This window comes from Budorcas taxicolor, chromosome 5 (assembly GCF_023091745.1).
Source record: "Budorcas taxicolor isolate Tak-1 chromosome 5, Takin1.1, whole genome shotgun sequence".
Taxonomy (NCBI): domain Eukaryota; kingdom Metazoa; phylum Chordata; class Mammalia; order Artiodactyla; family Bovidae; genus Budorcas; species Budorcas taxicolor.
This window is the reverse complement of record NC_068914.1, coordinates 71,661,633-71,678,117: the sequence shown is the minus strand read 5'-3', so window position 1 is coordinate 71,678,117 and position 16,485 is coordinate 71,661,633. Positions and strand designations below refer to the sequence as shown.

Below are 16,485 nucleotides of genomic sequence, written 5' to 3'. Positions count from 1 at the left end.
CATGTCATCCTTGCACTGTTACGCTTGATAAACTCTCCCTCACCCTGCCCTCAGGTGGTAGGGGGAGGAATGCATGTGAGCTTGCCTGAGGCCCAGGCTCCACAACATGTCCTGGCCTGAGGTAAAACAAGCTGACAGGTGTGCTCTCAGTCAAGACTTTATTGTAGACCTGGGTGGGATAGCCCCCACTCCTTGTGAGGTAGCTAGGGAAGCAGGGTTGCAGCAGGAGGCAGCCCTTTCAATGCCCCTGCCAAGCTGTAGCCTGATCCACCCCACGCCTCAACTCCTTCTGTCCCAGAGAAGAGCCCTGCAGTGATTTTCTCTCCCCACTTCAGAGAAGGGGGCTGTCTGCCTCTTGAAAGCGGGGGTTGACAGTGGTCGTGATGGCGCTTTGGTAGAGAGGATTGTGGTCCTGCGGAAAGAAGTTGCCAGTGATGAGGAAAACTCCCAGGACTCCTCTTTTATCTAGGTCTAAGAGGCCAGCCTAGAAACTTCAGCAGGAACCCCAGGAACTGATGGAAATGAGCAGAGGAACCAGGGTAAGCCTGCAGAGGCGGCACAGGCCTGGGGGGTGGGGTGTGTAGAAGGAATGGGGCGGAGTTGGGGATGGTGAAGCAGAAAGCAAAACCCCTGTAACCAGGGGAAGCATGGAAGACCCCACCCAGTCGGGGAGGAGGCAGCCTCCTCACCTGCTTCCAGTTGAGATGCTGCCGCTCCTTTTCAAAACGGTGGAATTCTCGGCGGTCGTAGATCTCCACCGAGAGCCGGTAAGCGAGCACCAGTCCCAGTCCCACCGCCACGATGCCCCCCACGCAGCCCAGCACAATGATTTGGGTGTGGTCTGCTCCGTCTATGGGGAAGAAACAATGGACTTCTGGGGGCCAGGGCCTAGGAATTGATCACCAGTCACCCACAATGTGTCCAGCCCCATCAGCCTCCCTCGTCCTGCCTGTCATTGAAAACAAAGGGAACTTCCACAGGATCAGGGTTATCCCAGCACTCAGGGCCTCAGCCAGGTCCACTTGATCCAGCATCTGTACTCTGCTTGCTTCACAGCTCTGCTTCAGTCCCCAGCCTGATTGCCTGGCGTCTTCACCTCCAGAGTTCTGGCCCCCTACCCATTAAACTTGCAGGGCTTCATGTGGCATGTCCACAGTATCCCTCCCCACTTACCCTCTGGAGGTCTCACTGTGAGCACAACTCTGCCTCCAGCTACATCCTCTGCCAGAAAGAAGAAGAGCTGGTTGTCCTGGGTCCTCTCTTTACACCAGCTGTCATCCAGGGTAGGGGTCAATACCAGAGTCATGTTGGCGTGGGCACACGCTGTGCTGCAGTTCATGGCCAGGGGACCAGTCCCAAAGGCTTTGCACTCTGCACAGTCCCTGTCCAGTGGGTGCCAGTAAGTTACCAGCTGGACAGCTGTCACCAGATGACCCACAGAAAGAGCAGGTGGGCGGGAGGGGCTCAGTGAGCCCAGTTCCCAAGGTCAAGGCCTGAGGGCTCACCTGTGTGTCTCGCATGGTGTCTTGCAGCCTGAGCACTGATCACAGAGGGCACCATAGTAGCCGTCGTTGCACTGGCAGCGGTTGCAATTGCAGTGTCCGTGCCCACTGCAGAGCCCTCCGTCAGGACTGACACACTTGTCCATGTCGCCGCTGCATTCACATGCTCTGCCCGTGCGGTTGGCGTGACAGTGGCACACTCCACATTGGCAACGGCCAAAGCCTGAGGTAGGGCCACACGGAGGGTGACAACCATCCTCCCCACAGCCACTGGGCACCACATGCCATCACGGGCTGCCTAGAGCTGATCTGCCCCTGTGCATCCATTTCCCTCGAGTGTGTCAGACCACCTCCCTACATCACAGCCTGATTGCTGCCCTTTAGAAGTTCCCAGAGCCTCAATGCCCTTGGGGGGCCCCTCTGACCCCAGCCCTCTCCCCAAGTCTGCAGGTACCTCCGCAGAGGATGCCCTCGTGTCGCTCACAGCTGGCATCGTCACACTCGCACAGACGTCCAGAGCTCTGCCCGCTGCAGGTGCAGCGTCCACACTGGCACTGTCCCCTCCCGCTGCACAGGGGTCCTGTGCCATTGGGGGCCCGGCACCCAGACTCCAGATCTGGGGAGGATAGCTCAGCCTCCGAACACTCACAGAGTCGACCCAGGCGGCCGGGGACACAGCTGGGAGGGGAAGGGAAGAGAGGGAAAGGAGGGATCAGAGAATCTGACCGTGTCTTGACCTGCCTTTCCCCAAACTCTCTAAACCTAAGATCTCAAGATAGCTGGAGAGAGAGCAGAGGCTGAGAGGAGCATGGACTATAACGGAGTTCTGAGGAGCAGAAGAGCAGGGGGAGCTGGAGTGGAGGGAAGAAGCTTCAGGAGGTGAAAGTCAGGGTGGAGTCTTGGAAGGTCTACGAAAAAGATACCTAGAGACAGCCGCGGGTGGAGGGATGGAGGATGAGGTGGGAGGAGTACGGGGGAGCCATATGGGTGAGGGAAGTGGGCTCTCACCTGCACACCCCACACTGGAGGTGCCCCTGGCCATCACTGCAGTGAGGAGCCTGGAGCTGGGCGTCACTGCAGTTACAGTCACACAGTGTGTGCAGCTCCACAGTCAGCTCCTCAGAGAAGCCACGGGCTCGGAACCTCAGCAGATGAGGCTCTGGGAGGCAGCGGGTAGCTTGGAAAGTAACCCAAAAATTCACCTGAGGACAAGGCAGGGGGGATTCATACTAAGATCCTGTGTGCATACACACTCCTGTGCATGTACACACACCGCAAACCCATTGGTCATCCAGAACCTTGCTTAGCGAATGAAGGGACAGGGTCATGCTAATACCCATCTCCTAGAACCATTTGAGGAAGCTGCTCATTAAAGTGTCTCAGAAAGGACGGGTGGAGGATACCCCAGGCTTTTTACATTGTTTCCCAGGCCTGTCCCCCCATCCCCTCCTGCCTGCTCAATTTCACACCCCCACCCCCACCCCACACCCTTCCTTCTCACCGTCTGGTTGATTCGGACGTGGTTGCACTGGCCCCAGTCAGCAGCTTCACCCTGTCTCTTCTCAGAATCCCCACACTGAGATTCATAAGAGATGCGGACCCCCGGAGGGAGAAGAGAGTCGTGTTCGAGGGTCACAGTGGATGACAGGCTCTGTTGAGTGAGAGAGAGTGACCATGTGAAGGCCGGTTACAGCTCAGGCCCTCTCCAGCTGTTCAGCATCCTGCCGGAACCCCGCCCTCAGCCCACCTGGGGGCTCCTTCTGCTCTGCGCAGTCAGGAGGAGTTTCTGCAGGAAGGACCTGGGATGACCTTGAGCGAGAACACAGGGTCCAGAAGTTTCCAACACGGCATCTCAGTGCCGCTGCGGCAAAGACCTGGTGGGGCTCGGGCTAGCCAGCACTGTAAACGTAGTAGCTAGCTTTTTCAGACCTCATGTCTGGACATGTAATCTGTGAGCATACAAGGTCTAAAGAGCAGATTCTTTCAATTGAGTTTGTCCTGGGAAATTTGATATTGTCTCACATTTTTTCACCATGGGTTTAGAACACAGTCTCTGTTATCAAGAAGCCTACAGTTGAGTTGCAGAGATAAGACCTAACCCCAAGAAACATGAATTTTTATGGTTCTGTCTACCTGTAAAATTCTATGGTTCCTGTGAAGAATATCTCTGAATTATTGATAAGCTTATAGTGAAGGCAATCTCCAGATATGACATTCTTTATGTATAGACAAGTGCCAGCCCTTGTGTCTGTTATCTTTGTGATCTTGGGCAAGTCACTTAGCCTCCTCCCTGCATCTGTATCCCCATGGATAAAACTAGAAAAATAGTTTCCAAGCAGGAAGGGGTTTTAGTGGAGTAAAAGAGACATCAAACAGTGTATACTTGGGATGGTGCTTGGCATGAAATAAAAACTCAATCAATATTAATTCCCTTTCTTGCCCAGAGCAGTGCTTCATGCTCTGTACAAATCAGGCACTTAAGATTTATGAATGAGTGCAAGACTGAGTGACTGAGCTGTTAATGACGGCCACACACACAGACTATAGGCAGGAGCTGTGGGGTGTGATACCAACAGGTGATTGTCCTCTTGGTTCTGCCATCCTACCTGGGGGTCCCTTTCCATTTTCCCCAGTGCCCCCCACCCACCCAGCCCCTCACATTATAAGCATCCATGATGAGCTGCACCACATTGCTGGAGTCCTCACTCAGCTCCCCTACTGCAGACTTGGGAATCAGCTTACTCAGCTCCTGTGATGGGGGGAGTTGAAGTAAATGGTGGGTCACAACTCTCAGGAAATAAGCTTGCGGATGGAGGGGGGACTCTGAAAGAAGGGCATATCGGGAGAGGAAAATGGGCCTTTGAGGGAGCTGAGAAAGGCTGGGCATGGGAGGGTTTGGCATTCACACAGCTCTTACCCGGTAGACAGGCAGTGTGGCGCTGGTGACAGCAAAGATGGGCTGAATGTTTGCCGCAGAGAGGGCCTGGGCTACTTGACCCACGGAGGGGTAGTCCTGGAGCAAGGAGTAGGGACAAGGTGAGTACCCCAGGCCCCCTCACAGAATGCAGGGGGTGCCCTGAAACTCCAGGGTTCCACCAGCTAGAAGGAGGGGAGGGGCTGGGGAGTGGAGGGACGTGGAGAGGAGGAGCTGCTGGGGAGGATGGTGGGGTGGCCATCGTAAGGACAGTGAGGCTACAGGGAGAGGTCCTGGGAGGAGCAGAGGTGTGGGTCCCACAGGGAGGGCGGGGAAGGGTAGTGACTCACAAACTCTGGGCTGCGGCTGTAGAGGCCATTGCTGTCCAAGTGGCAGTGCCCGTCGCTGGGCATGAAGATGCCGCCCAGCTTGCCATCCCCAGCTGTGTGGAATGTGTCATCTGACGTGAACACCAGCAGACGGGACACATTTCTCCAGCCAATCTGCTTCTGGAGTGGGGTGGGTGGTAGGCTGTGCACCTGAGCCATGGAGGGCCCTTGAGCTACACCCACCAGCTCTACTAGCCAAGGATTTGGCCGGCCTCATTCTGACTCAGTTTGTCCATCCTCCTGTCTCCAGCTCCTTGCTTCTCCCCAAATAGGGTTGCTGCTAGTGGAGGCCTTGTAAATTAGAAAAGTATGCCTCTTCCTCTAGACATTTCACTCCAATCCACCAGGAATTTGTCAAATATGCAAACTATAGGGACTATAGTACAAAGGGCACCCCCTAGAACTGTGCACTGACTAACCACAGGTGCCCATCTTGGCTCCAACCAGCTCATCCGACTCAAAGACCCTCCCCACCCCCTCACCTGGCAGAGGGCAGCCTGCAGAATGGCATCAAAGCCACCTTCGGGCGAGTCCAGGTTGCCGGACACGTTCTGGCGTCCCACCTCCCGCTCGAAGGCCTTTGCATCCCCAGTGAGGGACAGCACATGGTGAAAACTGAAGGGTGACTGGCAGCTCTCCAGCCGGGAGGGGCAGGGGTGGCGAAGCTTGGAGGGCACTGTGCTCACGAAGGGCAGCACCGTTTTGTCCACGAAGGAGCCAAAGCCTGGGAGAGTCATGAAGGCAGTGGCAGACATCACTGGATGGGGGCCGCTGCTGAGGACTCAGGAAGGGAGTCCCCAAGAACTGGGGAGGGGGCAGTCACAGAGGAGCTCATGGGAGAGGGTGCTCCTAAAGGGCCAGGGACCCAGGACCCAGCAGGGGCAAAGGGGCGAGTGCACAGGCTCAGGGAAGCGGGGAATGGATATGAGGAGGAGGACATGATGGTGGCAGGGGTTTGGTGGAAGCTAAAGAAGGCTCGAGTGTGCAGTGTAGTAACGGCAGCAGCAGCAGAAGACGACCCAGGGGATGGTGAACAGAGGGATGCGAGCAGTAGGTGTAGCAGGGATGGTGCATTTAGACCTTGGCCAGGAGACGAGGCATCAGGAGTGTCCAGGTGGTACATCTGATGCTGGGAGCTGTCTGAACACAGTCTCTCCAGATTTGGGGCTTCAGTTACCCTTCCAGTAAAATGAGAAGTCCTACAGGACCGACTCTTAAAGCTCCCCTAGCTCTGACCTAGAAGATGTCTCTGGGGATAGATATCAGGAACCTGTGGCCTGGCCAGGTCTGTTAGCAACCAGGAGAGGCCACGAGTGTTCCGAGGCTTCATTTCTATGCCCCGGGGAACCGGCTTGCAGGAAAAAAGCAACTCAGGGCAGCCTCTCACCTGAGTCTGCCTGCTCTCTCTCCCCTTGAGAGCACGCTTTCACGCTTTCACGTAAATAAACCCTCGCTTTACTTTCTTTCTTTCTTTTTTTTTTTTCTCGCTTTACTTTCTTGTCCTATGTTTAGTCACTCAGTGGTGTCCGACTCTTTGCGACCCTATAGACTGGAGCCTGCCAGGCTCCTCTGTCCATGGGATTCTCCAGGCAAGAATAACAAGTGGGTCGCCATGCCCTCCTCCAGGGAATCTTCCCAATCCAGGAATCGAACCCAGGTCTTCCTCATTGCAGGTGGATTCTTTTTGTCTGAGCCATACGGAAACCCAGGACTACTGGAGTGGGTAGCCTATCCCATCTCCAGGGACTCTTCTCGATTACTTTCTTGGAGTGTGAGGGGGTGGGCAGGAGAGGGCAGGTGAGGCCCTTGTGTTTCCTAGGCATTGGCAGAGGTTGGGGTGCGGCTGGTTAGAGGCAGAGGGCAGGCGGGAGCGGGCAGGGCTCCGCGGGGCTTACCGATGCGCACGGAGTCAGTGACCTCCTGCAACCGCACCAGCAGCGCGTGCCCGAGCTGTCGCACGCGCTCCAGGTCGTCCTTCATGGAGTAGCTCAGGTCCATAAGGTAGTACAGGTCCACGGGGTATCCCTCCGCTCGAAGGAAGCGGACCCGGAGCTGCTGGGGCTCTCCTGCGGGTGGAGGTGGTGGGGAGGTCAGCCGGGCGCGGTGGAATCCCAGCCCCCGGCCTGACCGCCCCCCGCCCCCTAACTCACCCGGCCGCAGCGTGACCCGGACCCGCTGCGGCGCCAGCTGGGTGGCCCCCTCGCCGCGGGTGCCCTGGCTGAGCGGGTCGTCCTGCAGCATCTCCTGCCGGCCGCGGGGCTCCTCCAGCTCCCCCGGGAGGCAGCCCCGGGCCAGCAGCTCTTCTCGACGAGCACAGCGCCGTGCCTCCGCCTCCCCGGACGCCGTGAAGTTCTGCGCGGTAAGGGGAGGCGCGTGTGGAACCCTGATCCCCCGAAACCCTCAGCCCGGCTCCCAGAACCACCCTGCCATCCTGGCCACTTCCAAGCCCTCCCCTGTCAGGCAACTCCCTGAGCCCTGCACCCACCCCCAATTCCCTCCCCTCCCTTCCTTCCACAGCTACCCTCGAACCTCGTACTTACTTCCTTGTCCAGAGCCCACTTCCTACAGCGTCCCCCTTTTCCTACCCTTATCTCGAGACCCCCTTTCCGCCAGATACCTACCTCTCACCTCCCCCAGCAGGACAGAGATCTTAGGGACCTCACTACCATTAAAAAAGGGAGAACCTGTCTTCCCCCACCGCCCCCCACCCCCCCACCGCCCCCCCCCCACCGGAGTCCCCCCCATCCCCCGGCAAACTCAGGCCAAAATGGGAAGGGGGTCAGATTAAGACAGTCCCTGGGAAGGGAAACGATAGCGACAGAAGAGAATACCCGCTTCCCCTCAGTGTGTCTGGTACCCTGGGACTGGCTGGGGAGCCACAGGGGAAGGAAATGGTTAGAGCAGCTTCTCAGCTGGCCCAGGTGCCAGCCAGGGTCTGGTCTGGGGACTGGAGGAGACTGACACGTACCCAGCTGGCCCAAGTGTCCCTGCCTGGCTCCTCTGGCCTGGCACCTCTCCTCTCTGCCTCCCGCTGACTCTGTCTTCCCCTTCCAGGCCTCCCAGATTCACTACGTGCCTTTCTCCTGGACCCACTCAGCTCTGGAGCTCTGTCTTCCCATGAGTGTGCCCGCATTTCTTATCTCATCTAACTCCCCATTTCCTGTGAGACAGTTCTGCCCCGTCCCCCCAGCTCAGGCACCCCTTGTGCTCTGCTACACTAGAGCCCTGTCTCTTTAAGGCATGAACAAAGAACAGCTTTGTTTGACCAGCCAGGGAGACACCCTCTCCCCCACCCCCCACATCCTTCTTGCCACTTACATAGTTCAAGCCTTTGCCCCAAACCCCATAGGCTTCCAGCTCCTTCATACCCAGGAACACACCTCCACCCCCAACGCAGATCCAGAAACCCAATCACACACTTTTTGCAGTGGACTGACCCCCAACATGATAGTATGTGGAGTTAGGGCCTTAGAGAATAAATTAAGGTTAGATGAGGTCATGCGAGTAGAGCCCTCATGATCTATTGATTAGATCCCTATAAGAAGAAACACCAAAGAGCTTGTCTGCAGCCCATCGGCAAGCCAGGAAGAGAGCTCTCACTAGGAACTGAATCAGCTACCACCTTGATCTGGGATTTCACATCCTCAATCAATTTGTTTGTGAAATAAATTCCTGTCACTTAAGCCCCCCCAGTCTATGGTATTTTGACAGCCCCAAGCTGACAAATACACTTTCTCATGGATATACCCACAAAAGATCCGTCTCGCTATACACAAGCAAGAGTTCGGTGAGAACATGCTTCCTCCAAGTTTAAGGTCACAAGTCTTCTCCATATATACACAGATACACGGATGCAGACAGACATGTATGCAGAGGACTCTTGCATGCATGTGTGTGCCCACACATATACGATCATAGACAGAAGTCATATGTGCACAAACTCAGTCATATACAGGACTAGAGCATACCCAGAAAGCCACACGTGTACCCACACAATCATACTTGTATATCCAGGTTGCATACGCACACACAGTTCAGAGGTCACAGGCCGATCTTTACCAGTTGCTTGCACCAGGCACAGCTCGGGTGTGAGAGGATGCACTTTTGGCAGGAGGGAGCTGGCTGGCAGGACCCTGGCCGGGACAGATTGGGATCCCTCCACTCTGTGGCCTCCTGTGGGGATGAGCTCTTGGCGTCCAACTCACTTTCACCTCTGCTCAGGGCCAGCAGGAAAACAAGGACCATTGACAAAGCCACCATGGTCTGTAATAGGATATAAAGGGGGTCACGTGGGTCCTCAGGAAGGGCCCCCAAACTCTTGGTCCTCTAAACTTAGCCTGTGGTTGTCCCTCTCAAAACTCTACCCCAACTCTTTATCTCCCCCGATAGTTTCACTTCCCCCTGTGGATTCAGCAGTTTCTTCAAAATGGCAGGAAAGGGCACGTCCCAGGCTGGGGTAGGAGCCTTGGAAAAGACCTGTCCCTCCTGTGTGCAGACTTTATGAGGCCAGAGTGGGAAAAATGGTCTAAGCAAGAGTCTGGAGAGGGGACATGGGTGCAGGAAGGTCTGCACACAGGGCTCTTCACCAGTTCCAAGCTATAGTGGAAAGAGAACAAAACAGAGAGGAAATGGACCAGGTCTGGTCCAGTCTCAGTCACTCACTGGCTGGTGTCAAGTCAAACTTTCTCTCTGAGCCTTAGTTTCCATAACTTAAAGTAAGTGAGCTGAAAAAAAAATAATCTGACATTCCTTGTAGCTTTCATAACCATGGATTCTAAAGGAAGAGGGCCAGGGGCTGTAAATAAGGGAGGGTGGGAATTCAGGGATTAGGAATGAGAGGACAGAATGCTGGAGCAGATGAGGGAGTATGTGAAAAAGGCAGGGAAATCAGCTGTAATTAACCAACAGGACAGCAAGAGGAATCATAATTAGACCTTAAGAAGAGCTGTCTAAAAGTCTGAGATAATGAGGAAAGGAAGGCCAGAGTTGGTAAATTTTTCTCTTTATTGTACATTGCACAAAGGGGATCTAGAGTTTTGGAGAAAGAGCTTGAAGTCAGGGTAATTCCTGGAATGACCTGTATGGAAGACCAGGCAAATTTGAGAATTTTAAAAATTTATTAATTGGGACTTCCGGGGTAGTCCAGTGGTTAAGAATCTGCCTTCCAATGCAGGGGATGCAAGTTTGATCCCTGATTGGAGAACTAAGACCCCACACGCCACAGGGCCACTAAGCCCACACGCTGCAACTAGAGACCCCTAAGATCCCACATGCCACAAGGTCACTAGACCCACATGCTGCAACTAGAGAGGCCCCTGTGCATCGCAAGTAGAGAAACATCTACTTGCCGCAACAAAGAAGAGCCTGCGCATTGCAATGAAAACCTAGCATTGCTGCGAAACAAAACAGAAACTTACTAAAATTTGAATAGGCAATTCAGTATCACACTTCAAAAATCAAAAGAGTTAATCCCAATGACCATTTTTATGGAAATGCAAAAGCTGATCCTAACATTCATACAGCATTGCACGAATAGCCAAAACAATCTTGAAAAAGAACAAAATTGGAAGACTCACACGTCTCACTTTCAAAACTTACTACAAAGCTGCTGTATTCAAGACAGTGTGGTATTGGCATGCGTGCATGCATGCTCAGTAGCTTTAGTCGTGTCCAACTCTTTGTGACCCTATGGACTATAGCCCACCAGGCTCCTCTGTCCATGGGATTCTCTAGGCAAGAATACTTAAGTATGTTGTCATGCCCTTCTCCAGGGGATCTTCCAACACAGGATCAAACCCACATCTCCTGTATCTCCTGCACTGCAGGCATATTCTTTACCCACTGAACCACCTGAGAAGCCCACAGTATCAGCATAAGGACAGGCAATGAGATCAATGGAATCAAATTGAGAGTTCAGAAATATACAAATCTAGACTTGCCTATTGATTCGCTGGTTAAGAATCTGGCTGGGGACACAAGTTCGATCCCTGATCTAGGACGATTCCACGTGCCATGGGACAACTAAGCCCGTGTGCTTGAGCTCTAGAGCCCACAAGCTGCAACCACCAAGCCAGTGTGCTGCAACTCCTGAAGCCTGTGCCTGCAACAAGAGAAGCCACCCCAATAAGAAGGCCACGCACTGCAAGAGAGTAGCCTCTGCTCAAAGCAGCTAGAGAGAGCCCTTGCAAAGCAAGGAAGACCCAGCACAGCCAAAAGCATTAAATAAAGAAAAGAAAGAAATATACACGTCCATCCCCTTATGGCCAATTGATTTTCAACAAAGATGCCAAACCATTCAATACAGAAAGAAGTCTTCAGCAAAAGGTGCTAGAATGACTGGATATCCACATTTAAAAGAATAAAGTTGGACTTCTACCTCACAACATACACAAAAATTAACTGAAAATGGACCAAAGACCTAAGTATAAGTTGATAAACTATAAACTCCTAGAAAAAAATATAGGGGTAGATCTTCATAATTTTGGACTTGACAATGGATTCTTAGCTATGACATCAAAAGCACAAGCAACAAAAGGAGCTAGATAAACTGAACTTCAAAATTTTACACTTTTGTGCTTTAAAGGACATTATCAAGAAAGTGAAGAGACAGACCACAGGATGGGAAAAAGTATTTGCAAATCACGTATCTGTCAAGTATCCAGAATATATAAAGAACTCTTACACCTCAACAAGAAAGAGAAAAACAACCTACTTTTAAAATAAGCAAGGGACTTAGATGTTTCTTTAAAGAGGATTGATAAGTGACGAACAACAGATTAAAAATTGCTCAACATGATTAGCCTTCAGGGAAATGCAAATGAAAACCACAGTGAGATACCACTTCACACCCACTAAGATGGCTAGACTTAAAAAAAAAAGAAAACAAGTGTAAATGAGAATCCAGAGAAGATGGAACCTTCATATATTGCTGGTGGGAATGTGAAATGGTACGGCAACTGTGGAAAACAGTTTGGTGATTCTTTATGAAGTTAAAGCACAGAATCACCCTGGCACTTGACAATTCTACCCCTAAGGATATCCCTAAAAGAACTGAAAACAGATGTTTAAGCAAACACAGACTTGTGCAGGACTCTTCATTGCAGTACCATTTACAGTAGCTGAAAGGCAGAAACAACCGACCTGATGAATGCCCACCAGAAATGCCTACCTGATGAATGGGTAAAATATGGCATATCCATACAATGAAATATTATTTGGCCATAAAAAAGAATGAAGTATTGATACATGCTACAACATGGATGAACCTTGAAGACACGATGTTCAGTGAAAAAAACTAGTCACAGACAGGCACACATTACACACCTCCATTTATATGAATTAGCCCAACTAGGGAGAAGGCAATGGCACCCCAGTCCAGCACTCTTGCCTGGAGAATCCCATGGACGGAGGAGCCTGGTAGGCTGCAGTCCATGGGGTCGCTAAGAATCAGACACGACTGAGCGACTTCCCTTTCACTTTTCACTTTCATGCATTGGAGAAGGCAATGGCAACCCACTCCAGTGTTCTTGCCTGGAGAATCCCAAGGACGGCGGAGCCTGGTGGGCTGCTGTCTATGGGCTCACACAAAGTCAGACACGACTGAAGTGACTTAGCAGCAGCAGAAGCAGCCCAACTAGACAATTCCATAGAGACAGAAAGTGCCTTAGTGATTGCTGACAGTTGGGGAGGAGGGGAGGATGAGAAGTGACTGCTTAATGGGCAGTTTCCTTGTGGAGTGAAGAGAAAGTTCTGGAACTAAATAACAGTGATGGTTACACAGCATTGTGAATGTACCTAATGCCACTGAATTATACACTTAAAATGGTTTAAATGATCGATTTGATGTGTATTTTAGCACCACGTTAAAAATCAAAGTTAAGATCATGAGAAATGTCCTCTCCTATTCCCAACCCACCCCAGTTTCCACACTTACACCAAGCAAATAACCATCATTTATTAGCATTTTTTGTTTCTTGTCATCTTTCAAGGGATTTTTAGTGTATATACAAACTAACATGAACATATATATAGTCTTCAAGTGATAGAATCAAATGATGGAATTCCGCAAATGCTAGAATACTTTGCACCCAGTTTTACATCTTCCTCAGTTTCACTACTTTTCTTGGAGTTTCCACTACCCAAGAAATAAAGAATTCCCTTGTTCTGTATAGATTTCCATTGCACGGATATGTCATGTTGTATTCAGTCTTTGTGATGAGAATTTATGTTGTTTCTAATTGTTCACTATTATAAACAATACTGCAGTGAAAATTCCTGGATTTATCATTTCACAGGTGTGCATGTTGTATTAATAGGATAAACCCTGGAAGAGGATTTGTAGGGCTAATAAATAGGAATCATTTGTAATGCTGGTAAGCAGTGCGGGCCTAACCCCTAGACCTCCTGAAGGGCTGCAACAGTTTCCACAACCATCAGCGGTGCATTTGAAATGTCAGCTCACTCTTTCAGGAAGCATCAACATCCTTCTCAGCCTGGGCTGAGACTCAGTACCAGACACTCGACATGGGGTGTGGGGAAGGGGTGGGGTGTCAAGCCGCTGACCGCCCCCGTCCTGCTCCCCACCACCTGTGACCTCAGGCGTAGTATATATATATTTAACAGAGCCTCCACCCTCTGCGAGAGAGACCAGCCCAGGGCTCATCCTCCACTTAACCTCAGGCTTGCTGGCTCGGCTCGCCTGTGGTTGCCCAGGCTGGGGATGCTACTGCATGAACAGCGTTTTGACTCATCTCTCACAGGTGGGGCTCTGGGCCACACTGGTTCCCCAGGAGTTGCTCATCTCCCCTAGATGGGGCCCTGGATATGTCCGCCCAACCCCCTTCCCCCCTCCTTGGGATGCAGGACTTGCCACCAATTGTATCTTAATCTGTGTTTCCCTTTCTCTCCCCTTTCTATTCAGAAATCTGATTACACCTCTAGTCTGCTTTTCTCTTCTCCACTTCTTTACAGTTCTTCATTTTACTTCCATTCCCCCTCTGATCCTAAACATAGAATGGAGAAATATATTTCCACCCCGTTTTTCCACAGATGGAAACCTGAATCCCAGAAGTGGTGAGTGACTTGCCCAGGGTCCCCAGCGAACTTGAGGAGAGGCAGGGACTGAAGCCGACCAGGGCTCTCACTTTGCATGCTGCTTTGCCCCCTCCAACCCAGGCCCCATCTTCATGGAAAGTTTCACCTTCTCCGCACCAGTCCCCATGGGCTCTACCTAATCCCCTTTCTCTTTCCTTGGGGTCTTCTTTGATCTTCCCTTCGCTCCCTCTGGGTTGTCCATTTTCCCGGACTTAATTCTGACTCCAATACCCTATTGCCCCTGCAGCAGCTGAGAAAGAGAGCATCCTCCCCACCCATCCAGGACTCCCAAGTCAGGAGGAAACTCTGCTGCCCACTCAGCGTCACCAGGAGGAGACAGAACTGAGCTACTGAGCCACTGTCTCCAAGGAGTGTGGGAACTGCCCAAGGGGAGGAAGCCTGAGGGGAGCACAAAGCATTAGGCAGCAGGCGTAGCGGCTGGGGAGTAATATAGGGAGAACCTTACCTTGTATTAGTCCTTGACACATAGCTGTAAAGCAAATGATGGGCTCATATATCCCCGCCCTCCTTTTCCTGTCTCCAGTCCCACTCTTGGGAAACCAACCCGAGAGATGGGTGGGGGGAGGGAGGGTTTGTGAGGGGAAAGGAGAGGAGATCTTGGGAATGCAGGTATTTCAGAGCCCTTCTCAAGACTCAGCTGAACCCTGGGTGTCTTCAGGCCAAGGCCCTCTTCCCAGGAGGCTGCGTGCGACCAGGTGGGGCCTGGGCGGGTAGCGAGAGGAGGCAGAAGGGCTGGTGCCCTGGTACTCACAGGTGCGTGCTTGCGTGCGGAGCAGCCCTTCCTCCGGCAGTAGCAGCAGCCTTTGTGTACTGATCTGGGAGGCTGCAGAGGAGGAAGTGACACACCCCGGGGTGGGGGAGACTTGGGGGTGGTGGGGGTGACTGATCTAGGAGACGACAGAGCAGATAAGGGTGAAAACGGATCAAGGGAGTTGGTGACACAGGGATCTGGAAGAAGGAAGCTCATCTACTGGATACCTATTGTGCGCTGGATATATCATCATAACGTTGTAATTCATTCTCACAAGAACCTCATGACATAGGTGTGAAACTTCTCCCAGTCCCCTAATTTTATAGACGTAGAGGCTTAGAAGTACAAGGTAAAGAATTTTGCCCAAGATCACAGTTAGCAAACTAGCTGGTCTGGATTTAAATCCAGGTCCGCCTGCCTCCCAAACTGATCTCTCTACTTCCTCATATCGGAACATGACGGAAAGGAAGAAATATGGAGGCAGTAAGTACTGTAGGAGGGGGAAGTTAATGACTATTGTTCTTTCTGAAAACCTGGCGCCCACTGTCTTAGAGTGGGTGCTTAACTACATTGACTCTGGAGCCAAACTGCCCAAGTTCAAATCCCTGGCTCTGTCATTTACCAGTAATGGGCCCCCCAGTTACTTACTTACCCTTCCCGTGGCTGCTTCATCTGTCAAGTGAAACTCATATGATTGTTGTGAGAATGAAATGAGATTATTTGTAGCAATTGTTTAGTGGAGAATGTGGCACTTACCAGGGGCTGGATAAGAGTGAGAATTGATGGGTGAGAAGTAATAGCAATGGAAGAATGTAAAATTCAAGATCCAGATGCTGGAAAGTTGGGAGACATTGGCACAGGGCCAGGCTCAAAGGATGAGGTTGGGAGTCCAAGGAGTCAAACGGTGGAGCCTGGGATGGGGGTGGCAGAAGTGAACTGGGCGAAAATGAGCACCCGCATGGCAGCTGGAGTCGGGCAAGGACGAGGCTGCCAGGAAAAGAGGTCGAGGCCCGCAGCTGACCACAGGGAGTTTTAAGAAGGAACTGCACGTGATGTCCATTCACAGGTCTGTCTCCTCTACTGTGCAGGGACCACAGAGCCCATCTCCTGGCAGGGTGTTCAGTGAGCATCAAGTGGGTGGGAGGGGTGTAGCTGCCAGAGGAGCAACTGGGGAGAAGGGGGTCCTCCTCTGGGTGGGCTTCAGCCACCCTCTGGCTCTCAGACCTCTTGCCCTTCCCCCACAACCGGCGTTGCCACAGCAATGACCCCTCCTTCCCTACAGGCCCTGTGGTTTCCTCTAGAGCTTCTTTCACTTTCTTCTTCTGCTTTCCCCCGCCCCCCTCGTCCCCTACTCCCACATCCTCAACCTCTCTCCCCTATGTGCACAGGTCCTCAGGAGACAGCCAAGCACAGGTACGCAAGGCGCTATCCCAGGGAAGAAGGGAGGGGTGGGTGTTGATGGGGAGTCATAGGGGTCCAGGGAGAGTCCACGGGCGCAGTGGCAGAGGTCAAAGGCAGTGGGGCTGAGGTTGGGGTGCTGCAGGGGCTATGGCATGCAGGGGCAAGGAGAGGAATTAGGACAGAAGGTAACAGTGGGGTCGTGGAGGGCAAGCAGGGTCATGGAGAGAAGGGTGGGCTCAGAAAGTATAGACGGATTGACTCAGAAGGTGATCCTGGGATCACGGGGGTAGAGGGGGTGGCGCGGCTCATGGGGTGAGGGGTTGGCGTAAAACAGACACACTATAACTGAGATGTGCACCGTGCTTTTCTTCTGGGGCCAGGGACCCTCCTGAGAACCAAATGAAATGGCAACGA

The 16,485-nt window shown here is 52.3% G+C and overlaps 1 protein-coding gene across 1 annotated transcript; it reads right to left on the bottom strand.

The window, feature by feature from the left end:
- Window positions 1-241: 241 nt before the first annotated feature.
- ITGB7 (integrin subunit beta 7) lies at window positions 242-14,938 on the bottom strand. The gene is given in 16 exon segments (XM_052640684.1): window positions 242-412; window positions 690-850; window positions 1,174-1,382; window positions 1,506-1,725; window positions 1,957-2,180; window positions 2,511-2,704; window positions 3,004-3,153; window positions 4,162-4,251; window positions 4,420-4,515; window positions 4,767-4,925; window positions 5,288-5,529; window positions 6,701-6,871; window positions 6,956-7,157; window positions 8,865-9,068; window positions 14,671-14,853; window positions 14,855-14,938. Coding segments are annotated over 16 exon segments (2,670 nt in total). The 3' UTR covers window positions 242-331.
- Window positions 14,939-16,485: the final 1,547 nt, after the last annotated feature.